This window comes from Dysidea avara, chromosome 11 (genome assembly GCF_963678975.1).
Source record: "Dysidea avara chromosome 11, odDysAvar1.4, whole genome shotgun sequence".
Classification (NCBI taxonomy): Eukaryota; Metazoa; Porifera; class Demospongiae; order Dictyoceratida; family Dysideidae; genus Dysidea; species Dysidea avara.
The window spans coordinates 10887779-10915134 of NC_089282.1; the positions used below are offsets into that span (position 1 = coordinate 10887779).

The following is a 27356-nucleotide window of genomic DNA, read 5'->3' on the forward strand; positions in this document are numbered from 1 at the left end:
TTCTCCTTGCCGTTGGGTAGGGAGAAAAAAGGGTCTGGTCCGGTTCGAATCCCGTAATCGTCTTGACACATTATGCAGATACATCACAAGTATGCAGTGTTTATGGTCCCATGCACTTGAACTCCACTGTAATAAAACTACCGTAGTCAGGAGCATATCGAATCCTATGGACATAGGATGGACATTTGAACGTAGGAGTTGATGTGCTCCTGCCGTAATATACAGAACAATAACCACAGATTATTCTGCTTACCTGTGAATCAATAAAAAACTTATAACTGATTCAAACATTTGTAGAAGGCAAAGCAGCTTTAAACATTGATCGAGCTTGTGATTCATAGACGTGAGTGACTACTATTTTGAAAACACATAACGTTTCTTTGGTTAACACTACCCAATTATCCGGGTAGTGTCAAGACAAGTATGAGATTTGAACTGGATCAGACCCTTTTTTCTCCCTACCCAATGACAAAGAAAAAAAAGTGATCTGGCCATCCGAGACTACCTGAGACAGCGTAATGTCCATCAGTAGTGAGCTGCAGTGGTAGGAATCCTTATCAAGCATGCTGCAGATAAATATACAATAAGTACTACAAGTTTTTTTAATCAGCAATCATTTCTGTTCAGCCTGGTGCTTGCTGATTAGTTGTGACAAAATTTCCTGCAAATGCAACAATTTCTAATGCAATAGCACCTAATTCTACCACAAGTGCATTGAATTCAATTGCCAAGGCAACAAATTCAATTGCAAAAGTGATGAATTCTACAACAAAAGCAACACATTCAATTGCAAAGGTGATGAATTCAAAAACCTGCAAAAGTCCCAAAAGCAAGTTTATGCATGCCAAACTAGGGGGATCTGGGGCATGCCCCCTGAATATTTTTTGGATTTTCAAAGCTTGGATATGAGTATTTGACACCCAAAACTATTTCAGTAGCCATGCACTGCATCATTGTTAAGCCACGTACATACATAATTGTCATAATAAATCTGTAATAATAACAGTAAGATAATTTGATCCAATGCACAATCTATAGCAATTATGGTCATATACTGCAGAACATTTAAAAACCCTTTAGAAGCCACTAAAATAGTGTGTGAACATGTGGTAGAATGGTGTAGATTGCACTTCATTGAAAAACGCAGGTTCGATTCCCCAAGTCAGACATTTTTTTAGGTACACCTTTTTAGAAGCTCTTCAACTGCTCTCTATTAGAGTAGCTCAGAGTATATCGATTTTTTTAAGTGGAATGTGGTCAGCCATCCTTGACTGGTTTAGTAGGCAATTAGGTGGTCTTCAAGCTAATTGATCGGCAAATGTCCAATGGCCAACCGTTAAAATCTGCTCTGGTAAAGGTGTTCAGATAATTGCTTGGATAACTGAAGCCCACAAATTTATATACAGAACTTTGTTGAAATACTCTAATAGAACAGTCAATGAGGGTACAGATAAACAAGGATTTATGGGAAAAGAAATTCATGCAAAACAGTAAGCTGTAAAAAGGAGTAGTCTTCAAAAGTCTCAGTGAAAAAAGATGATGGCCAAGAAATAGTATAGTGACGTAGCCTCTAAAATATGCACTAAAATGGCTGTACAATGATGTTAATCTTGTTAATGCCAATCAGTTGTAAAAATGGCCATGCAGTGGTATATCATTGGCATTAACATCATTGCAGCCACTTCTTGGCTGCTACCTTTGATTTTACAACTTTTTACCGAGGCTTTTTACAGCCCACACCTTTTTTACAGCTGAACTGTTTTTGCATGGATACTGCTATATACTATACGTAGAACTGAACTACATCACAAATACTCACTCAGTCATTCTACTGGTAATTTCCTCAGTGGCAATGGAATCAAACCACTCCATGTCTTGTTGTATGATAGAACTGAACAACTTTTTACGAATCTCCAATACCTGACGACTTCCAACATAACGATAAAATATAGAATGTCCCGTCCCAAAGAAAAAGACAGCAAATCCACATACAATTATAAATATAGTCAAGTAATCCATATTTTGAAGGAACTGATCTGTTTCAATACATTCATAAGAGGAGTCATCAAAACAACATCTTGTTTGGTTAGTAATAGCAGAACAATAAAACACATTGCTGCAGTTGATTGTGAATTGATTTATGCAGTAAAAATAATCAAAGGAAATTTGATGATTGGCAAAATTATCTAGGGCAAATCCAAATATTACCCACAAGGTTGGCACTGCTAAACCATTAATTATGCAGAGTGACAATCCAATCAGTAGATAAGTATAATCAGATGGTGTTGCAAATCTAAACTGTATTATAAATACGTGTAATTCACACACACACACATACACACACACACACACACACACACACACACACACACACACACACACACACACACACACACACACACACACACACACACACACTCACACACACACACACACACACACACTACTTAAGATGTGCACCATGTACATGCATATTTAATTGCACCTTAAATGCAAGTTTCCACTTCCATGGCTAGTGATAGGACATTACCTAGAGAATTTTTTTTAAATTGCTCGCTACAGGACATACTACAAACAGAGTAAGGAAAATTACGGGAACAAGCCATGTTATAAGTAGGGACCCACCTATTATGTTCAAAATTTTATCTACTATGCTATGCTGTACTGCTAAAAAATTTTACCTATTACGCTCAAATTATGCTCAAGCTTTATGTCTCATTTCCCACATTTTGCTAATAAATTTGCAGTTATGGGCACATAATAAGTGGATGAAGCACATCTTTGCTCTTTCAAAATGTATGTGACAGAAAAAGATTGATATACTCTAATAGAACAGTCAGCCGTCTGATTGTTCTATTAGAGTTATTGACTGTTATATTAGAGTATATCAATCTTTTTCTGTGATCTGTATCAAGGATTGTAATATGGCTCAAATATTCTTACTGATGCTAGCATTATGCTCAATGCTTTCAGACACCTATTATGCTCATAATTATGCCAGCATAATCGGCGGGTCCCTAGCTATAAGCAGATTGAACATATTTTAAAAGTTTAAATGGTTTGTATGTGCAATTCATTTAGAAACATCACTTATATTGTCATACAGTATGGTTGTCCTAGCTATAATACTGTAAGTGAAACAGTCTACAAGCAAAGATCACACTCAATTATGCCATAGATTATACATGCTTAACAGGGATAAGTGACGAATATAGCAATGCGTATTGACATCACGAAGAATCCTCATTATGGTTATATGTGCCACATTTGCACGTCTAATTCTAGCGCCGTTTTTGGTTGCTAGCTAGTACAAGGTAGTATTTCAGTTTGTTTGCAGAGTTCTGAGTCGTTAATATTATTGTGTTTTCTTCCTATTTTATTCTTAAAAGCTCTTCAAGTAAGTATTTACGTTGTTAGTACCAGTAAGCGTATAGTAGGCATTTTGGCATTATGTAAACCTGTGACATAATGCAAGCCTCTGCACCCTCAGATACTTTTGTAGTTTTATCTAAGTGGAAGATACCAACCAAGGAGTACTAATTGTGTCTATAAAGACACAGAGAAGCAAAAAGTGTAATGGTTGTTCATTTTTAAAATTCTGCTTATTTTGGTTAATTGTTTGTAGTGAAGTCAAAATGGGTTTTGTAGTTTTAACTCCCCTGTACCAGTGGCTTCCAAAAATGTTCTTGTGAATTTATGCCCAACCCAGTAAGTGTAATTACCACAGTGATTAGATAGTACTTGTTCACAATCAGAAGTTTTGTACATATATGGTATATATAGCTAGTGAACTACTCTGATGTATATGTTCATAGCTACAATGCAGGTAAAATGATTGTGGTTATAGGCTTATATGCATTACACTCATGGGGAAGAGGAAGATATTAATTGGAAGACAGCACAAGAACCGTGAAAAGAAATTACAGGCTTTAATGCAGAGACCTCCTGGGCGTCCAAGGAAAAGAGCAACATTTACCAGATTCAGTACCACACTATTACCACCTATAACACCATTTCTGGTTGAATTGCCATCACTGTTCAATTCTTCATCCTTGCCAATGTGGACACTGCTATCACTGTTGGCATCACCTCCATCATTGCTCACAGCAATGTCCCTTTGTCACCATTGATATTAGCAAACCAACCATTGCTACCACTACCATTATCAAAGTATACACCAGGTACACCTTCAGTCTTGAGGCCAACTGATGTGTTATTGAAAACACCACTTTCACCATTGTCAACAGAGTCACCCATACTAACACCACTATTGTAATCAGTGTCACCAGCATTGCCCATACCATCCATTATCATCATGTGCTCCATGCACTTCATCTCCACTTTTGCCACTGATATCACCACATTTGCCATCATCATCACCACCTTTGACACTTGCATGAATTCGAAGAACTAAACTGCCATTGCAATACTGGAATATAAGTTGCTCTGCAACAACATTTACAAGCCATGAAATTTGACACCCTAGAAGACCATTAAAAGTATGTTTCTATTGAGATGAAGATCAAAGAAGGATTAGTGTACGATAAGAAAGTGATTGGATTTGTAGATGTAGGGACAATTAACAATACTCTCCAGCTATATGAACGGACATTACAAGATGAAGCCCAACAATCCAAGCCTGTAATTGCGAAACATATGCTCGTCTTCATGGTCAGGGGTCTGTTTGTTAGTATTCAATTTCCTTATGCACAGTATACCACCACTGACCTCTCTGCTGATGTTTTATTTCCACTGGTGTGGGATGTGGTCAGACATTTAGAAGCAGTTGAGCTGAAAGTGATATGTTTAACAGGTGACAAAGGGTCATGCAACCCCAAGTTTTTTTCAGAATGCACCGCAAAATGGCAGGAAGTCTTCCTCTTATTTTGTTTATAAAGTGCAGAATAAAGACACACGGTAGTGTGACGTGCGGCCAAGAAAACCGGTGACCACACCATGAGTATATTTACAGAAAGAAAGAAAACAGCTTTTTCATGCATGCATAGCTCCATGGCCCCTTCTCCAAAGCACACCATTTTTGCATTATAGCTGTCCCCCAGATAGGGTACGCCACACAGCAAATTTGATTAAATTCGCAACAGCCATTTGCGAGATATGGGCATTCAAAATTTCGGTTTAATTTCTACATTTTTTTCTTCTTATGCCGTATGGGGGCTATGGGGGTTTTGATTTCTTTTCACACATTTTGCAAAAATTGCTATAAAATGCAAATGTGTAACTCGATTGCCTCAATCTTTGTCACAAATGAACAGTGTGTAACGGTGGAATTATGTACTAAGTTTGTTGTGAATCTGAGTAATATTCAAGCAGTTATGAGCATTTATTCACATAAAAAAAGATCAAACTTCTGTCACGGCTACAGGGTAAACCAAGTATAGAAAAATTGGTGTGTACAAAGGCTGATCATCATAGCAGTGCCTTTTGATAGCTTGAATAGCAATAGAGGTACAGCAACAAAGTTATAAAGCAAAAACTAAGCAAGTGTAAAATCACAGGATCAAGATACTCTAATAGAGCAGTCACCACAGGGTAAAAAGGTGTACAAAAAATGTCGAGAAAAGAACTTACCAGAGTTCAAACCAGGGACCTCCATACCTAATACCTGCATCCTTAACCACTGAACCACTGCTACCTTGGCTGATCACCTCACTTAATTTCTGCTTTATAATGAAGTTTCTAGTTGAAATCTGCTTATAATCAAACGTTTGTAATTTTCATAGATCTACCAATAGAAGTACTAGATTGTTCTAGAACATTCTATGTATGTTCTATTAGAAGCCCTCAAAAAATGTGCACTCTATTAGAGTATTACAATAATACCATCAAATATTGAATTAAATCATGCAACGAAATACATTTATAAGTCTGTCTTCAATAATCATCATTGTATCTACATACAAAAGAAGAAATGTGAGTAAAAACAAACCTCAAACTCAACCATAGGCTGGTTTTGGGGCCTTATAAAGTACAAAAAGAAGTGAAATCCACACAAAAACAGCCAAACTGTGAAAAAATGGTGCGGCCTTAAAAAGCCTGGGTGAAAAAACAAAGGTAGCGGCCAAGAAATGGCTGCAATGATGTTAATGCTAAAACATTTTAATAATGGCTATGTGCATTGTTAAAATTTATTAGCATTAACATCATTGCAGCCATTTCTTGGCCGCCACCTGTGATTTCACAACTTTTTTCACCCAGGCTTTTTAAGGCCGCATCATTTTTTCACAGCTTGGCTGTTTTTGTGTGGATCCTTATTACACAATGAAAGAGATATATTTTTATATCAGATGTCCCCCATCTCATTAAGACAGTGCGGAGTGTTTGTTCAAATTCATTTAGCCACAACCAAGCTAGAGGATTGTGGGTGAGAACTTCCTATTATCTACTTTATATCCACCTTTATCTGCATGTGCACATAAACGCACACTGTGATGTATTTATAAAGTATAATACATGCTGTCATAGATTTCATATAACATAATTTTTAAATTTTGGAAAAGTATATTAGTGTCACCTCCATTGGTTTGATCCCAGTACTGCACACATAGCTATACAGTGGAATGAAATCCCAATGATCTCCGATAATAATAAAAGCATTTAGATAAACGGAAACTAAAGCCCACACAAATTTATATTCAAAGCTGTTTTAAAGTTTAAAGTACTCTAATAGAACAGTCATAAAATTTAACACCATATTTTATTCATTTGTCATTGTTTCTCAGATGCACCAAGCATCGAGAATTACTGCATAAGTAATACCATGTTTGTTTATTGCAGGGGCGGATCTAGGATTTATAAAAGGGGGGGGGGGGGGGGGGGGGTAACTCAAGGTACTAATCTCTTGGGTAGAGGTGTGTGAAGCACACTTCGGGTCTGGGGGCATGACCCCCCTAGGAAATTTTTGAAAAATATATGCTAAAATACTGCAATTTGGAGACATTTCCACATAAAATTCATAATATTTTCTGCCTGTAGATATTTTATGTACAGCCTTTAGATTATAGGTATGGTTCTCTGAAGCATTTTGTTAATGGAAAAGGTAGGGTAGGTACAGACAACCAAGTACATGATGCACCCCTCTCACAATTGCACAATACTGAATAGGTGCATGTTAGAATAATAATGTTGAAAGTGGAAAATTTTGAAATTTGAACAATACAAGATTGAATCTGAGAGCATTTTCAATGGAAATTGTGTACTTAAGTATTGCCATACATATTAACTACACAAGTAGATGAATGAAGCCCTTTAAACAGACCAATGCACTTCATTGTATGTATAGGTACAGACAGATTTGGAAAAATTCCATAACAGAACCAACTATATGCTTCCAGTGAATGTTCTATTAGAGTAGTTAGGTGACTGCTCTATTAGAGTATCTCGATCTTGTACACCTCCAATACTGATCTGGGTCCTTGTTGCATAAACTTTAGCATAAATCCACTGATAATACCTTGGAAAGATGTTTATAAGGTGGTTTTATGAGTATTTGTATTATTAGTGATCATATAATTATGCTAAGACAAAATTTCATTATAATACTCAGCATATTGATCAAGTAAAGCCCCCCGCCCCTGTATTGTGTAGATCAATGGATGGTACATCAGCTGAGAAGAATTTGTAACAAACAGCATTTCAAATCTGGTTTTAAACTGTCAAAACTACATTCATATTCATTTCAAATCTGGTTTTAAACTGTCAAAGCTACATTCATATTCTAGGATGAAGGTAAATTTAGCTGCTCAGGTGAGAATATGTGCAGCACCAAATAAAGAATACAACCTAACTTTGGCATTACTGTAATTTAAGTGCTAAGTAACACTGTTGCTAGTGCTTTTGCTTACTATGGAGATACAAGGAGACTGAACAATTCGTGAGAACTTTTGATAGATTTTTGATATGATGAATACCAGGGGCGGATCCAGCAGCTGGCAAGGGGAGGGGCACAGACAGGCTAAGTTGCGTGTAAGTGGTTGGATTCTCTTATTAGTTGCTGTATTTTTGAAACAGCCAATGATCACCTTTTTGTAGTGTCTCACTACTGATTTAGCCATTTAGCCTTTGCAAATGGTTTTGAAGTCTTTAAAGGCTATTAATGTCTTGCAACACGATAATTATTTTAGAGGCGCTTAGTACGCACGAAGGTACTAGGTAACAATTTCATAATTAGACTGATTTGCTTTGGTTTTAGGTGAATTTGTAAAATGCTAAAATGTGCATATTTTCATGAGTTATAAGGCCTGATGTAAGTTTAGTAGCTATTTTAACCAAAAAGAAGTAGCCTAGCTATGGCTACTCCACAAGGTGAGGTGAGGGGGGGGGGGGGGCATTTGCCCCAAATGCCCCATCCTGGATCCGCCATTGAATACCACATGTGTAGAAGAAGGAACACAGAGAATCAAATCAGATTTAGACCCCTACAAAGAAAAGAATGATGATTGTTTTGAGGTGAATTAATTTTGTTACTCTTGTAAACTTTATTGCTATATCTGTAGTGGTTTGAGAAGGATTTTTTAAACTACCTGAAGGAGTTGGAAAAGAGCGTCGATGAAAGGAGTGATCACAAGTTTACTGCAGCACAAAAGAACATGATGTTCCTGAGTTTAGAGACAAGAAAAGGACTGCAGATAACAGGTTTAAAAAGCAATTATGTTAACTACTTTACATAAACATTTCATATGCATCACAGTAAAACCATTTGTGGAGATGGCCAAATTTTTACTTAGTCAGACTGGAGTAGATTATATACTATCAGAGAGATTCTGTCAGGACCCCCTGGAAGTTTTGGGGGGGAAACAGCATGCACAAGGTGGACGAAATGACAATCCAATGTCACAGCAATTTTTAAAGAACACAGTGTCGATAAGAGTTCAGGGGACTATAGCCACTGATCCTGCAAGAGAAAACAACAGAAAGCAACCAACTCCACAAATTGAAATTGATGAAACACCTTTACCAAGAAGAAAGCACACCAAACCATAGAGACATTGGGCATGATGAGTGTTATTATTACCGTTCTGCTGGTGATATTATTGTTGTGCTATAAAAGCATGTAACAGCATATAGTTATATATTTAACATAATGCAGCTAGCATAATTTCTTTAATTCTTTCTGCAGTCCTTTCTTCTTCTTACTGTCGGCACTTGACATATGTTTGTATTGCTCCATCCACTGTGATGAATGCAGAAATAATAGTGTTCTTGTTATGTGAGTTAATAATTCTGATCTAGTTCCGTCATCTTGAATGCTGTAACTCATAATAACCCAGTAAAATAAAACATTAGAATCACTCATTATGTGTTGCAATATTTCTTCTTTCCCTGATGACTGTTCAGATGGTGGAATAGTTCCCTTCTCAAGATAGCTCATTAACTTCACTTGCATGGCCTTTTCGATTTCTATAAATAGCAAAAAAAATATCACCATTAACTTCATACAATCCACCCCTGTTGACGATCTTTATCACTGCGATGTATAGCCCAAGAAAGATGTTGCTAAATCTACAGGATTTTCATCATCGGGTTCATTCTGGTCAAACATTCCACAAAATCAGCATACTTATCATCATATTATTTCAAAAAATTTTGGCGGAGTTTCTTTGTCACATATCCACAAGTATATCTTAGATATCCACAAGCATATCTTAGCACATTTTCTTCATCAATAGTCAATGTTATCGGTGTTTCAGTTGCAATTGATTGTTCATCATATGTTTTAAACATTGCTGTTAGCATTTCTTCAAAAATTGCTGGTTTGTTAGTTGCATTACCAATGGTTCGCACATGATATGAGGGAAACACAATGACTCACATAATTCTTTCCAATATTTAGGAAACTTGTTGGTTTGTACATTGGCATAGTCCACCCATATTATTTCCCTTACTTTAGCTGGTACTGTTGGTTTGTTTACCCATAGAACTGACTGCATGATAGTTAGTATTGCTTCTAAAAATACTTTAAAACACTTGTGACTATCTTCTTTGTCCAAAGCGTGAATCAATTCTAGTGTGTATTCTTTAATTTTGGCCGTCCTAGTTGTCTCCACAGCTAGTTCACTCCTGGAGCAAACCTTTTCAAGAGAACCACACACCCGCTGGCTGGCTTCAACAGTTTCATTCATCATTTCAGTTCGTTAGATAGCTGCTAAAAAGAACAGTAGTTGAAACATTTTTGTGTCTCTACAGAGTTGCTATTGATACATTCACGCATAAATATATCATGTCGTAATTATTTTCACATGACCGTAACAAGGATTGTCAAACGATTGTTAAGTGCATCACTTATCCCTGCTAAGCGTGTATATTCTATGATTACACTTGTGATAATAACTGTTATTGTTGTATTATATTGCACGTATGTATGTATATGTAATGCAGGTGATGTCATGTGCATGCGCATGCAATAGTCCCGCCCTCCTTTAAAATGAAGAGTTGTTGTTAGGGCGAAGTAGAAGTGGTAGCTGGCTAAGAGCGAAGTCGTCAGTAACCCTGAGGTGTTACATTTGAGGGCTTGTCCAGGGAGAACAGCCGAGAGATATAACAGAGAAGAAACCACGGTGTTCGTGCAATAGCTTATTCGAAGTTGGAGGTTGGGCTAACAGCTGATACTCGTAACCACAAGCGGAAACTCTGTTGTTGTACCGATTCCCACTTTTTAGGGAAAACCGATATCCGATATATTTTTACCCTGTTTTACCGATAGTTAACCGACACCCGATTGTAGGTCTCTGCAATTATACTTGCGCACACTCCATTAAAAGTAGAGCTAGTAAAGCCAATTCTGTGAAATTGTACACTTATCTCAATCAAAGTTGCTAGTCAGACAAGTGGGCGAGGGCCTAAACCATCACTGTTTATCTTGGTAGTTACCACAAAACATAAACAAATTACCCAAGTACATACCAGAGCCTTTGACACCAGCCCCTCCAGTGGTACTGCAGCTGCTGAAGCTGAATAGACTAATAATCTGCTGGCCACAGCCCATTACAACCGATTTCCGATTATGGTAAAAACAGCTATTTATCAGCTTCTCCGATTACCGATCCGATTATCAGTACAACTCTAGTTATTGCTTATTATATTGCACGTATGGATGTATACGTAATGCGGGTGATGTCATGTGCGTGCAATAGTTCCGCCCTCCTTTAAGATAGAAGAGTTGTTGCTAGGGAGAAGTAGAAGTGGTAGTTGGCTAAGAGCGGAGTCATCAGTAACCCCGAGGTGTTACACACTAATATAATGCACATCTACCATACAAGGCGGAATTTGTGTGAGAAGCCCTAACAGTGTTTGCTTTAAGGTGGCGCTAAAGCAATAACGCGCAATCTTGACAATAATCTGCTGTGTCTCAACATGGTCTCAGTTTAAGACATACTGAAAGCTAGTACTTAATTTTGCATACAAATAAACTATGCATACAGGAATCTATCATTCGTAGAGAGTATACAGCGTAGAACTGCTCTCAAACCAAGAAATCGGTGGTACTTAGTGGACCACAGAAGACGCGTTATCTCTCAATAACCTCAAGTTTTAGCTACAATACTTCACATGATGAAAGCATACTATTACAAGAATCATCCTACGTATCAATAAGTGGAAGTGATTTACAAGTCGAAATATATGGCATTTACAAGCAGATGATAGCCTTGTTTCACCGTTCGCACCAAGCGAAGAAGCCATAGAATGGATATATGATATACTGATACGTAGAATTATTCAGACACTATTGCTAACCATTCATATGAGGTTTCGTGGCTGTTCAACCCGTGTCTACAGAGAAAAGATAGTGTTTGTAACAGGCTGTAAGGTGAGTCGAAACAAATAATAATTATTAGTGGCGCTTGTTTTCACGTTGTCAAGGTTGTTAATTTGTTGTAAAGGTGAGTTACATTCCACCTGAACTGTGTAACAGCAGCTGCTTGTTGTTTTTGCTAACAACTCACCTGTTATTCGTGGCTGTTTTATGCTTGGTAAGCCCCAGGCCCACCTGATTTACCACAAATTTCACAGTATATGATGTTACGTCATATGTATTTGCTATGGCTTCTTGTACGTGTCATTGCTTTATCGCCACCTTAATAGAATGCACATCTACTCTAACAGAACACACAGGGGAGAAATACTCTAATTTAACGATCACAATTCATTTGCAAGGTACATTTCCACTATGCTGATACTGTTAAGCAAGTGTGACAAGTCTTTAATGAAAACAACTCTTTTCTGCCTATTTTACTGTAATTGTGCTTGTACAGCACATTGTTAATGTCATGTACAATTGGTCACATTGCACACTTTGTTAAAATGCCATGCAAAAGAACCACATCAACAGCTAAACACTCTAATTGAACAGTCAGAAATTAAGGTGCTTGCATAACAATACATGCACTGTATGTGGAATAGCTATTTGTCCTGATGTACCAACAATTGGTGGTAGAGACTGACTCTCACAGTATTCGACCTGCAACATGTATTACAATTAACACACTTAGATACAGTAGGTCAGTTCATATAACACCTGGTCACCATGACATTCAAACACCATTTCATGTAATTGTGACATTGTCAAGCATGGTCTCACTCCATGACAATCAATATGGCTACTAGAACAAACACCTTAGAAAATTGGTGGAATCTCATTATAATCTTTGTGTATGTCTCATTTTAGAGAATCTGGATGTTAGCGTACAACACACCATGGAAGGTCACATGCATGTAATACATCATATACAATATGTTTTTGAGTAATGCGTCTTGATCAATAATATCAAGTGTATTTGCTTACATCACCAATCAATAATCTGTTTGGATATATTTGGTGATAACCAATAAGCGTACCATGCAGAAATCTATATAAGCACACACACACACACACATCAATCTTAAAAACAAGCACACTTTTGCATAGGTACTAGTTATTATAAACCACTACATCTCTGTTGACTGTTCAATCAGAGTATTTTGATCTGAAAGGATATTGTGAAGACATTATTTGTATCACTGCTTTATTTAGCCAGCTTGTAAGCTAATCTTAGCAGCAACAGCTATAGAGTTACAGGGCAGACAGCACAGCTGAGTTATATTATCATAGCACAGCTGGAAAAATATGCATACGTATGCAATTAATAAATTTGTCATAGTCATTGACTCAGGGGCAGATCCAGGGGGATCTTTGGGGTCTCGAAACCCCCCTCAGGTTGAACCTCGAACAGGAAATCTAAGACAGACAGTGCACAAAGGAAAGCAACAGATCTCAAAAGATCAATATACTCTAATAGAGCAGTCCCAAACTATTCTAATTAACTATGATATAGCATCACGTGATGATAGCTCACATGATATGATTGTTTAAAGTTCAGCAAATGGCAGAAGACACACACTCACTGTGTGTGGAAGAGCTGGCAGCTGTAAGGGAGCAATGGCATTTGTAATCACTGATATTGTCGCAAAGGTACGTCTGATTTGTATAATCTTCTATATAGTGTTTTGCTACTGGTACTTTTCTTTTGTGGCAATGCACCTGACTCCGCCTTTGATCAGTATGGGCATGTGATATCACTCGGCTGTTCTTGAGACCACACCCAGAAGACATAGAATGCTGGTCCCCGCACTCAACAGTATGAATTACAAAGTGACACGGGAGTTAGCTACTTCAGTAGTTCTTCAACTTGGTTAGGAAGAAGTGTCATGAACAAGTGCTCTATCATTCATCATAACTACTGTGTGCCAGGAAGTTGTGTACGTAGTAAACTATAAGTCTACAATAGCATAGTATAGCAATAAGCTGCACAAAGAGCAGTGTAGGTTTCCAGCTAGTTATAGCTAGATACACACATCGTGCTTGTTAAGGTTTGCCTAGGGCACATTTTATGTATGCATGCTACGTACAATGCTACGTAGGCTGGATGAGCTGAGTTGTATAATTATGTGAACTTCATGGGGGTTGCCCTCCACCCAGCTCAGAGATCCCCCTTTGAAAAATCCTGGATCTGCCCAATGTCTTAGCTAAGAAAACTGCTACCATATGGAAGGCTTTCTGTAAAGCTTCATATTTAGTACTGGTAGCTATAAAGTTTATTCACATATTCTTACTGATAACTATCTTCTAATTAGTGCAGATATTCAGAAATGATATGGGCAGAGGACAGGAAAATACATTCTTATAGTTTGGAGTGGTACAATATTTATTTCTTACCAGAGTCAGCAAATTAACCGCCTTTTCTTTCTTCTCTTTACTGCTGCCTTGAGTTTTCTGACTGGAACTGCTATTCTGGCTTACTTGACTAAAAAATTACATACTGAATTCTAATAGCCGTCTATGCTATCAATACCCGTTAACATACAATGCATTCAAGACGCGTTAGTTATTAATAAGTGGCCAAGTAGCCGGCCACGGCTGCAGACTGTAACAATTACCTGTCACTAGCACTTTCAGCGTTTGAATTCTCAACCGGTATATCGTCAACAACACTATCACTTCCGCATTCACTCATGCTTCATGCTCAGCAAGCACACTCTTCTCCCTTAGCAACAACTTGTCGGTACGGCACGTGAGCTAAATTTAGCGCCGCCTGCTTCACGTGAAGATTTAAATATTTCACGTGGAGCTCTAGTAGAACGACGCGAAGCTGAGGTAGATACTTTGGTAGTTGACAGCAAGGAAAAGAGTAATTTTAACCTCTATGTTGACCTTCTAGGGCATCTTGCTAGTGTCTGCCCTCCTAGCACCATCATGTTCCAACTAATCTTTCCTCCACCCGCCTTTATTAGTGCCTGATTTAGTGTTGATTTCCATCTGTTTGTTCGAACTAACTATACCCATCAACATATTTTGGCTGCTAGAGCTTGGAAGGAAGATTGGTAGTCTCAGAGATGCCAACCTCTCAACAATTTTAGGAGTGAGACCTCAAACACAAGCAATATAGACTCAAGTGCTGCTCCAGGATTTTTGGTAGTGAAGACAAAAAAAAAAAAAGGTCGATGCATGCTCAAAGTACATAAATAAGCACAGGGCTAATTATGAAGCAGATCAGCAGTGAGAAATGCGTGAGAACTACTAGTAAGTGAGCTGAAAGAGTGAGCTGGAAACAGAGGGTGAGGCATGATAGCGCGAGATTACTTGCCAAAGAGAGAGACTCACACCTAATGCATGAGAGTTGGCATGTCTGTAGTCTATGGCTGTTTAGCTACAATATGACCTTTAACTTTCTGGCTTATCTGTTGAATCTCATTTCCATCTGGCGAGATTGGTTGTTTAGGCCACTTTATGCCCGGTCAGACACAATGATTGTGAAGAGACAAAGAAGACTTTAACTACATTTTTTCAGACTTGATTGTACAGTACTTATCATATTACTGTTTGGCAGTGTTGGGCAAGTTGCTTTGTAAAGGTAACTAGTTACATATTACATATTACTTGCAACTGAACTATTTAGTTACAGTTACTTATTACCCATAAAATAAAGTAACTTAATAAAGTAATTAGAGTATATACCTGACTGCTCTATTAGAGTATATCAATCTCTTTTAACAAGTTTTGAACAGGGCTCATGAGCTCATGTTACCTCCTGTGAATCCTTCCCTGAGAGATGAATGCAAGCTTTATCAATTGTTATGCTGTGCCATTACACTATATTGCTCACTCATTTTGTCCTGCCACACTAAATGGTGTGTTAGGATCCTGCTTGCAGAAGTCTAAATTTTACAGGGGGGGCCAGAACCCCCCCTCCCTACGCCCCTGTGTCATGTGTGAAACTACCACCTTATCACGTGACATGATTGCGTTGTGGACAATATGCAAATCTTGGTTATAACTAAGAAGCTGGTGAATAAGCTTCATTCAGTAGGCCTCGTTACTTCATTGTGGCTATAGGCGTTACTCAGAGGATAACTAACGAGATTAGTAACTTCGTTACTTGTAGTAATAATGCTTATTTCTATAGTTTGGTAAGCTGAGACCAAAAAAAAAAAAAGTCAACCAACTGACAAGAGCTTTTCACCTCACCAGCTACCATTTCTAGCTGATAAACTACATAAAAATCCTTACATAGCTCGCTACACACTGACTACTTTATTAGAGTGACTGCTCTATTAGAGTATCTCGATCTTTATCACGGTTTTCAGCCCCACTCCAAGATCATTCTGAGGGGGGGCTAAGCCCCCCTCAGCAGACCGAAGGGGGCTTCAGCCCCCTAGCCCCCCCCTTTCCGCCGCCTATGCTCGTTACAGTAACTATATTACTAAGGTAACGCGTTACATTTGTAAGTTAAGTAACTTGAGTTATATTACCTGCTTTTATAGCGTATTTCGTTATATTACTTTGTTACCACAAAAGTAATATTACGTAACGCGTTGCATAAGTAACGCGTTACTCCCAACACTGTTGTTTGGGATCAGCTTTACTGTCTTCCCTTACCAAATTATAATAATAATAAGACTATAAGATCCCTATTTGAGCAGGCTGCTCGCATTGCTTTCTCCTGCTCATACAGGATTTTTAATTATAGAGCCTCCCCAGACAGGGATCTATTGGTTTGCCTAAACTGAAAACTTTTCTGCTGCATGCCATAATCATTATTTTTACATTTAGTCCATCAGAATAAGTGGCTTTTTTGGCTGAATCTTGCAATATGGTCTATAGTTTATTTTATGCCACAAAATATTTCTTTATACTATGGACTACTCAAAACCATCTGCTGGACCACGGGCGGATTTAGGGGGGGTGCTTGGGGGCCTGAAGCACTCCCCCCTCCAAAATTTTACGATGAGCAAGCTAGGAAGCTTCTAGAAGCTGTAGTACAGGTGCAGTTGCATTTTATATACATGTTTGGGAAATGAAAAAAGCAAGGGGAATAGCTAATCTTATCCAAGAATTACTAAGAGGGGTTCAAAATAATGCTTTTGGAGTAAGTCTTACCATAGAAACTACTAAATCCGAAATACTCTAATAGAACAGTCAACTACTCTAGACATCCATCATTAAAACTATCATTTTCAATAAGTTACCAGAATGTAATAAACTTATTCTTTTAGACCTTGCACTGCTACCCTCACCATTGTACCAAACATCCTGCCAGATACCAATCACTTTTGGTAAAAGATTTATACCTTTAATGTACTATAAATTGTATAAACGTCATTAATTGAAAATCTATTCTGAAAATAACCTTTTCTGTCAAAAATAGTTTAAGTTTTTTTAGGCTCCTCTGCAAACTTTATTCTTGGGTTGAAATGCTTCTCTCTTGCTAGTAAAACAATAGTATTATAATAATAGTGAATTTCTCAGCATTATATACATGATAAATTAAGTTCACAAAGCTGCAACATCTGAGAGCTGTTCATTTTTGTTTTCCTTACTTGATCAAATCCTATGCTACATTTGTTTAAATCTAGCAGCTTCTGGAATTTACACTATCAAATCCCTTGAAGCTCAACTTTAAGCTTAAATGATACTGCAGCATTTATGTTAAAACAGTCATGATCATTGTGTGCATGGTAAAAAGGGGTTAGTTGTGGCCAAAAACTAGTTGTATTTGTAGAGTAGTTGTAAAACAATTATGGTGATGGATGGATCCATCATTTTAAAAGTTAGATTGAAATAGCACCACAGAACAGTGGTTATATATGAAGTAGATCCAATCCTGTGTGCTAAATATTCTCCTTGGCCTTACCTATACACTCTTTGACAAGCCACTATTACATAAAGTTCAATAACAAGAAACAGTGTATAGTTCTGTTTTTTAATTAAAATTACTTCCAACTAAACTCATTTATCTTGTACCCACCTTTGGTTTAAAATAGTTTCTAGATTCAATCTTGTGATAGCCATTTTCCAAAAAATTTCCAGGGGGTCTGGGAATATATACGCCACAAGATTTAGAGCGCCCCTAGCTGGAGAATTAATTCTATACAGCTGGGTGCACATGCAGTACACTGGTGAGTCAGTCTACTTGCCCTCTCCACTCACACTTACCCTCTCTACTGTTTGGACAGCTAGTGTAGTTTGAGTCATGAGACTACTTCAAAACACTAAATATGATCATGTGCAGCTGATACCCATATGTTTCCACTACTAGTTCTTTAAGATGTTAGTCTAAGATTGAATTTTAGCTACATGGCTGTGCACTTTAGTTATATTGACAAGCTGTAGGGGAATAATGGTATCACATAAACGAAGTGACATCATTTTTCACTCAAAATTACTACCAAATTCAAAATCTCAATGCAAATTTGCAAAAACTTTCTGTGGGGGCATGCCCCCAGACCCCCCTAGATAGAGCATGCTCTGTATGCTGAGTGTGCTTTGCTCACTAGTTGTATCAACTTTCTTGCCACATATATAAATGTCCATGCATGTTAGCACCCCCCTTCTGAAATCCTAGATCCGCCCCTGCATATACAGCCAGTGTTCTATGAAGTGCAGTGGTAGACAGGGACAGTGCTCGGTTACAACAAATCCAGCTGTGCAAAGGGTGTAGTGGTACTGCAACTATATCATTCAGAGTTAGCTATAAACTAAAAGTAAAAAGTATTGGTCTAGCTGAAATTTTAAGTATTGGAGCAATTTCTTGGTGATTTACTTCACAGTTTTTAGCTATTCTGTCTGCAGCTTGGCTATATTTCGGCAGTTTACATGTGCTCTATTCAAGGTAGAAAGTCAAGTTGATGTTGAAAACAGAACTTAGACAATTTACTTATATCTAAAACCATTTAGTTAATGAGATTACATTAATTTAACTTTACTTAATTGCTCAGCATAAAAGTAATAGTGAACTTGTTCATTCCGGTCACCTCAGCCAGGCCTGCCTTATTAAGGAGGTGGTTACATAAACATGTTAAAGTCACTGTGTACACAAATGATACATTTAGGAGACTGTTACAATGGTCAGTTTAAATCAGGTGACCTTTTATACAGTGATCCAGTTGGACAGGTTTCATTGTATAGTTGAATATTAGAAGTATTGCACAATCACATGCAAATGCAGCAAAATACCAGTAAAGCAAACAGACATAACACGGAAAGTGATCAAAGGAATTAAATGAAACTTGGTGTATGACTTTGACTCATGATACACTGTCTTTGTGCCAAATTTGAAAAAATTTGAAAAGAGTGGGTTAACATTTTAATTTCTTTGGTAATTTAGCATGGAATGACCAAAATACTAGAATTTCCTGAGTTAATACCCCAATTTTCCCAATGCTGACAGAGGTCCACAGGGGCGGATCTAGGATTTCAGAAGGGGGGTGCACTAACATGCATGGACATTTATATATGTGGCAAGAAAGTTGATACAACTAGTGAGCAAAGCACACTCAGCATGCAGAGCATGTTCTATCTAGGAGGGTCTGGGGGCATGCCCCCACAGAAAAATTTTGCAAATTTGGTCTATTGAGATTGAATTTGGTAGTAATTTTGAGTGAAAAATGATGTCACTTCGTTTATGTGATACCATTATTCCCCTACAGCTTGTCAATATAACTAAAGTGCACAGCCATGTAGCTTAAATTCAATCTTAGACTAACATCTTAAAGAACTAGTAGTGGAAACATATGGATATCAGCTGCACATGATCATATTTAGCGTTTTGAAGTAGTCTCATGGCTCAAACTACACTAGCTGTCCAAACAGTAGAGAGGGTAAGTGTGAGTGGAGAGGGCAAGTAGACTGACTCACCAGTGTACTGCATGTGCACTCAGCTGTATAGAATTAATTCTCCAGCTAGGGGCACTCTAAATCTGGTGGCGTATATACTCCCAGACCCCCTGAAATTTTTGGAAAATGGCTATCACAAGATTGAATCTAGAAACTATTTTAAACCAAAGGTGGGTACAAAATAAATGAGTTCAGTTGGAAGTAATTTTAATTAAAAACAGAACTATACACTGTTTCTTGTTATTGAATTTTAAGAAAATGTATAATAGTGGCTTGTCAAAGAGTGTATAGGTAAGGCCAAGGAGAATATTTAGCACACAGGATTGGATCTACTTCATATATAGCCACTGTTCTGTGGTGCTATTTCATGCAATCTAACTTTTAAAATGATGGATCCATCCATCACCATAATTGTTTTACAACTAGTCTACAAATACAAATAGTTTTTGGCCACAACTAACCCCTTTTTACCATGCATGCACACAATGATCATGACTGTTTTAACATAAATGCTGCAGTATCATTTAAGCTTAAAGTTGAGCTTCAAGGGATTTGATAGTGCAAACTCCAGAAGCTGCTAGATTTAAACAAATGTAGCATAGGATTTGATCAAGTAAGGAAAACAAAAATGAACAGCTCTCAGATGTTGCATGACTGTAAAAATTTAGTAGTGAATTGCTCTGGCACAATACTCACTACTTTTAGTAGTGACGTTCACTACTTTTTGTAGTAAACGTCACTACTTTTTGCAGTGAACGTCACCACTTGGTAGTCAATGTAGTGACGTTCACTACAAAATTAGTAGTGAACGTCACTACACAAAAATAGTGAGTATTGTGGCAGACATTAGTAGTGACGTTCACTACATTTAGTAGTGACGTTCACTAGTTTGTTTTTACTGTGCAGCTTTGTGAACTTAATTTATCATGTATAATTAATGCTAAGAAATTCACTATTATTATAATACTATTGTTTTACTTGCAAGAGAAGCATTTCAACCCAAGAATAAAGTTTGTAGAGGAGCCTAAAAAACTTAAACTATTTGACAGAAAAGGTTATTTTCAGAATAGATTTTCAATTAATGATGTTTATACAATTTATAGTACATTAAAGGTATAAATCTTTTACCAAAAGTGATTGGTATCTGGCAGGATGTTTGGTACAATGGTGAGGGTAGCAGTACAAGGTCTAAAAGAATAGGCTTAATTTCAGCTTATACATTCTGGTAACTTCTTGAAAATTATAGTTTTAATGATGGATGCTCTATAGAGTATAGTTGACTGTTCTATTAGAGTATTTCCAATTTAGCAGCTTCTAAGGTAAGACTTACTCCAAAAGTATTATTTTGAACTCCTCTAAGTAATTCTTGGATAAGATTAGCTATTCCCCTTGCTTTTTTCATTTCCCAAACATGTATATAAAATGCAACTGCACCTGTACACAGCTTCTAGAAGCTTCCTAGCTTGCTCATTGTAAAATTTTGGAGGGGGGGGGAGTGCTTCAGCCCCCCAAGCACCCCCCCCCCCCCCAAATCTGCCCTTGAGCAAACTAAGGAAAATCAAGAGAGCAAATGTGACTGGGCTTGTGAAGATAGGGTATGTGAGCACATAAAATTTGCCTACTTTTCAAAATTTAGTTGCCCATAACTTTACATACCAATGTGCTATAGCTAGCTTTGAAAATTTAAGCAGGTATTAAGCAATTGATTGGCTTTATAATACAAGCAAATATTTTACTCCAGTACTGAGATATGTCCTGTTGTGTGACAGGGTGTAGTCTGTGCCCGCAGGGCCTATGAGACATATGTAACTACGGTATGCATAATGATACCTTCAGGGGTTTATGGGACTATTTAATTATTCAGTTTTTTTCTGACAGTAATGGTAATACCTCAGATTTGTTAAATGGTCAGATTATCAAACAATTTTGAAACCCACAGAAGCTATTTTGTGAAATTTGTATGGTTACTATGCTGCTAATTAAACTTTGGTTGCTATGGTGAAATGTCCAAGGCTGACACCTGTCCAGCAGGTGGAATATTGTTTTAGGTGTACAGGACAATATCTTCATTAATGATAGGACAAACAACTTGACACACAAACACTATTGATTTCCTCACCTGAGATATCTTGATGTTTTGCAATGACAACTGCTTTGTATTCAGTTTGTTTGTGGGAAAGACTTTTAACCAGTGATGAACACCATTCCATCAATCGAGTGATGATTTTGTTTATGCCATCATGTACATTTTGTATGTCAGCATTATCACATACATGTACCATGGAAACATGTCTATATTGGCTGCTAACTAGAGCTGATCCATATGTTAAGTAACCGTCAGCGCCCGTGTGGGGCGGGCGCCAAATAAGTTTTTGGCACATCCATTCTCTTTTTCGGAATGGCCGAACTATCAAATCAGGATCTCAGCAAAAAGTTAAAGAAGTTTACTCTATGCGGAATCAAACCATTGACTGAGGAGTTAGGTAAAGGGACATACAGTAGAACATACACTGTACGTTACCGTGACGTGATATACGCCGCCAAGGAGATCCATCCAGCTGGTTTTGCTAAAATACAGCGTGGTGACTTTGATCGTGAGCGTGTTCGTTGCAGTGAGTTATTTCATCCCAATATCGTCCACTTCGTGGGTATATATTATCCAAGTAGTGCATCACTTCCGGTCATGGTAATGGAGTTGATGGATGAAAACCTTACTAGTTACTTAGGGAGGAAAAACATCACTCTAAACAGTGGCGGATCTAGGAATTTATAAAGGGGGTTTCCAGTTTAGAAGGTGGAGATATATATTGACATGAGATACGCAAACGTTTGCACTACATCGTCTGGTTTGGTAAGGTGAGACCAAAAAAAAAAAAAAAAAAAAAAAAAAAAAAAAAAAAAGGTCACAGCCTAGTAATAGTACATAAAATATATTAAAAACTTCCTACACACTACTTTAGTAGCTACTGTGACTGCTCTAATTACAGTATCTCGATCGAGACGCACGCCGCGATAATTAAAACATTTAATTGTTACGCAATCATTTTTCAAAGGGGGTTTCCGTGGAAACCAATGAAACCCCCCTGGATCCGCCACTGCTAAAGAGGAAGATCTTAATATTGCACGATGTAGCTGAAGGGCTGGGCTATCTTCACACTCGTGATCCTCCATTCATCCACTGTAATTTGTCCCCTAAAAAAGTTCTGTTAAAACACAATGGAATATTGCCAGTAGCAAAGATTTCTGACTTGTGCATGGCTAAAGTAGTACAGGCAAGTAGAAGGAACCCATCAGCTGAAGTACAAGATAACAATATTGATTTTTTTCCACCTGAGGTGGTAGAACACAAATACGGACAGTCTTTTGATGTATTCTCCTATGGTGGGATTATGTTGCATACACTTAATCAAGAGTGGCCATCACCTAAATCTCCTGTACAATTAGACCCAGTAACAAGTGAAAAGAAAATTTTGCATGTAGTTGACCGCTGCAAGGAGTTCTTAAATAAGATTACAGGAGAGGCTGAAGTGTTGAAGTTGATGATTGAGGATTGCTTGAATGATGACCCAGACATGCGTCCCTCAATAACGCACTTGGCTAAGCTGATTAAACCACTGAGGGTTAGTCTATTGTGTATATATGTGTATATAAATGTTACTTCTGATATGCACCACTAGTCAATGCCACATACCTATACTACATAAATCATAATTCTAGAGGCAGCTGCATTCAGTCACAAGTGGCCCAAAAAAAGTTATTGATACAGTGAGGAAACAACATTGTGGTGAGGGATAAGAAACCAAAAATTAAATTTTGTGGCCTAATGGACACGTTTGGTTATGAAACAAAATTTTGACTGCTCTATTAGAATATTTTAATAGTAATGCAACCATTTTGTAACACCAACACCTACAAGTACTCTTTTACCATCTGCATCAAGACAATGCTGGAACTTATTACCTTGCCATGTATATTTTCAAATTGGATACAGCCGACTTATTCAAATCTGCACTTAATATCTGTGTATAATCTTCTATTTGTGAAGTTTTCACAGTAATAATAAAAAATGTTTTAAGCAGATTTTCAATTCCATATTCCCAGACAATACAGATCACAGAACTTTTATCTTCCCTTAGCTAACTGAGGAGGCTCTCCTCCCTATTGAGAAATTGAATCAGTTACCAATATTGCAAATTATACCATATCGTTAATCAGCACAAACACTCTGAGAACTGGTATCGCTACCGATAGTTTGCATGGAAAGTATTAGTATCATTATTTGCAGTATTAATAGCGTTATTGCTCACTATAGAAAGCACATCTATTACCTATGCTATAAAGCGCTACTTTGAGTGCATGTGTAAGTACTGCCATTACTCTTAAAACATTATACCTATGTCTTCTGAAAATAGTAGATGATACACTTTAAGAAGAAAGAACCATACCACATGATCATACAGTACAATAGTAGGGACCACAAAGGTTTGGGCATGGCCCATGAAAAAACATCACCCAAAAAACCAGCCTCACTTTTCCCTGACGATGATGAAGCAGTATTGAACTAAGCCCAAACAAGCCTTCAGGTCGACCTGAAACACTTTCAACAAATTGCTATGATTTTTTTACAAAAAAAAAAAAAAAAAAAAATTAACGATATCTTCTAGTGACTGACTCACTGAGTAACTGACTGATGCCATCAGACAAGTGTAACTTGATAACGACTTAGGCTACAGGCTTGCTTTTTTCACTGTTTGACATCACTTCAGCTGGATACGTGCCTTTTGGTATACCACAGTACGTACATTGCATTCTTCATGCACTTAACAGTGTCCTCGTTTGTGTCCCATTCATCTTTGCTGACAGCGAATAGTGTCGATTTGGTGATGGCACGTGATGGCTTCCCTTCGTAACAGAAATCGTCCATATTTTTCATAGTGGCTACTTTGATTGCAGAGGTGCTTTCTTGATTCGTAATGCTGTGTAGCAGGTTGAACATAGCTGACAACAAAGCGTAATGGATACTTCACTTTCAGACAGTAATTGATAGCTGGGCCATGAGGTGCCATTTCTTTCTTTGATGCAGTGTGTTCACCAGTCATAATATTTTATTTTACAAAAGAAAGTTTTAAAAAGTACACAAAAAAATTTTCAACTAGAGTAGGAACCATACATAGCACATCAATGAAAAGTATTGAAACAAGCTGGAGTAGTGCATGATATTAAATTACAATAAGAAGTGTTATATCCCTACTGTGCATTTCCATTATGGTGTCTGGAGTAGTGCACATCATGTGGTAGCTCCACTTGTCATATAGTACAGTAGTATTATACAGTATGGTACTACTGTATAGTAGGAATCCCCCAATGTGGCACATACCCCCCCAAATTGCGGTAATCAATAAAATATCTTATGTTGCAAAAACACCATATACGAAAGAGTCTTGTAGTGTTAATGATTAAAAATGACAAAACCCTTAGAGAAGAATAAATACTGAATTGAAACAAACTCAGGTATTCACAGTTGAACATATTTTTTCATTTTCCACATTTTATTTTCACTAAAGTTTTGCAGTGTCTAACTGATGGACCAGAGTGGTTGATGGAGACCACTTTGGAAACCCTGCAGGTGGTGATGGCATCAGGAGTTCGATCCCTGGACTATGAGCAGCCAGTTTCTTCCCTTATCCTAACAGCTTTCTTCTGATAGATTAGCTAGGTCAAGTCACTAGCAAAGCCTATGACCAAGTCCAAGTGTAGGCCATGTAGTGCTCCACCAGCTGTCCCCTGTATCTATGACCTATAGTTGGGAGGCAATCTTCTTCCCAAGTTGTAATGGCACCCATTAGTGACATTCTTTTACATTAGCAGGATTTTTGACACCACTTTTTTTGAACAGTTAAGCATGCTTGGTAGATTTGTGTACAACACTGGATATATTTTCTGGGGAAAAAAATAAACTGCAGCCTCACATTAAATTTCAGAGGGTAAAATGTTTAAAACTCCTGGGTGGCATGTACTTATTAATATACCCTAATAGAGCAGTCACCCTGATACAACAGTCAAAATGTGATGGAATGCTGAAATCACTCTCAGATTCAATATAATTATCAGAGGTTCTAATTTTCTAATTTTCTGGGGGGCATGCCACCAGACTCCCTAGGTTGGCATGCTTCAGCATGCTAGTGTGTATGCTCCCATGCCCCTAGCTAGCTATATAGCGCTAAGTAGCTAGGCCCTGGCATCACCAAAAGTCTCTGGCTATATCCTGGTTTAAAGCATCTGATCTCATTTCTTCTAAATTTCAATTTTTTCTTTGGAGGCCTTAAACACTTTATTATTTTCTTTCTTATCTCTTATTAATTTCAGAAGCCATCTTTTAAAATTCTAGATCCGTCTTGCTATCATCATTCATATCTTTTTTCACTACTTTTTATTGTTGGAATCCTATAATTCATTAATTTTTTGTACTATACTATTTAGGTATAGTGACTGTTACAATAAATCTATTTTGATAATATGTGTTATTTAGGAGTTACCTCCTTTGATACCAGCACTACAAAGTGGCTGTTATGAGCTGACATGGGAAAAGTGTAAAGACCTGCCATTTCCATTGTTCTGTGCATCAGTAGCACTGCTCAATGAGAAGGTGTATGTTATGGCTGGAACTGCTCCAGAGGATGATATTTTTGATCATGTCTACTGCTACAGTATCATGACAGATAAGTGGGAACGTGTTCCTAACCCAGGCCAGTATTATGGTATGCTTCATACAATTAATGATAAACTGACAATCATCGGTGGACGGGATATAGCTAACAGGAAAATCACTAACAAAGTGTCTACTTATACTAATGAAACTTGGATAAATCACTACCCACACTTGTTAAAAGCCAGGAGCAAGCCAGGAGTAGTAAGCCACTCATATTACATCATTGTTGTGGGAGGGGGGAAGGATGAAGTTTCTGACCATAATGATATTGAATTGCTAGACTGGACACAGCCATCTCACTGGGTAATGACTTGCATTGCTCTACCAGAACCAATGTGGAACATATTCCCGAGCGTTTCTAAGGACATATTTTGCATTGTTGGATATAGTGGACCAGGAACCACATCAAATTCAACAGCATATCAGCTAGCAGTAGACACAATAATTTCTTGTAATTCACAACCAGCTACCAGTGATGGGGCAGCACAATGGATGAAGTTACCAAGTGCCCCTCACTGTGACACTAGAATGATACCATACTCTTATCCACCAGTGATCATAGGTGGTCTTGATATCCAAGGTGTTCCTACATCTGATATTACCATGTTAGATTATTCCAGTCATACTTGGAAGAGAGTGGCATCACTGTCCAGTCCCAGAGATAGTGTTGCTGTGGTCAGTATTAATTGTGAAGCCATCATTGTTCTTGGAGGCATTTCCACTGGGAGCTTAAGACCACCTAGACCTCAGTACCTCACTACAGTGGAAAAGGGAAGAGCTACCCTCACAAAGAATTTGAGTGTGACTTCTATTCCTGTAGAGAACAGTGTAGAGAACAGTATGTGTTGTATTCAATGATGCTGTACAAGGAAAGGTACGACAGAATGGTGTGGTTTATAGTATAACTGCTGTGCTTGCATGATGTACATTAATTATGTTTATTTGTGTGTGCAACATAAAACAATAATATAATATCTGCAC

At 37.6% G+C, this 27356-nt stretch overlaps 2 protein-coding genes across 9 annotated transcripts in view; one reads left to right on the plus strand and one right to left on the minus strand.

The window, feature by feature from the left end:
- The window catches only part of LOC136237993 (ATP-dependent translocase ABCB1-like), a 67657-nt gene extending 53101 nt beyond the window's left edge, over nt 1-14556 (minus strand). For both annotated transcript variants that reach the window (XM_066028292.1, XM_066028293.1), the window contains exons 1-3: nt 14431-14556; nt 14210-14297; nt 1820-2298 (exon numbers count right to left, since the gene is read on the minus strand). In XM_066028292.1, the coding sequence (XP_065884364.1) occupies nt 1820-2298; nt 14210-14297; nt 14431-14507 (644 nt within the window). In that variant the 5' untranslated portion in view covers nt 14508-14556. The remainder of the gene's footprint in view (nt 1-1819; nt 2299-14209; nt 14298-14430) is intronic.
- Nucleotides 1-27356, plus strand: part of LOC136237997 (uncharacterized) — a 294291-nt gene that overhangs the window by 250918 nt on the left and 16017 nt on the right. For 4 of the 7 annotated variants that reach the window (XM_066028300.1, XM_066028299.1, XM_066028302.1 and 1 more), the window contains exons 1-2: nt 22016-23286; nt 26196-27249. The exons of 1 other annotated variant lie outside the window; for it this stretch is intronic. In XM_066028300.1, the coding sequence (XP_065884372.1) occupies nt 22921-23286; nt 26196-27233 (1404 nt within the window). In that variant the 5' untranslated portion in view covers nt 22016-22920 and the 3' untranslated portion in view covers nt 27234-27249. Of the gene's footprint in view, nt 1-21988; nt 23287-26195; nt 27356 lie in introns of those variants that run through there. 2 more of the 7 variants (XM_066028304.1, XM_066028303.1) reach the window with 2 other exon arrangements.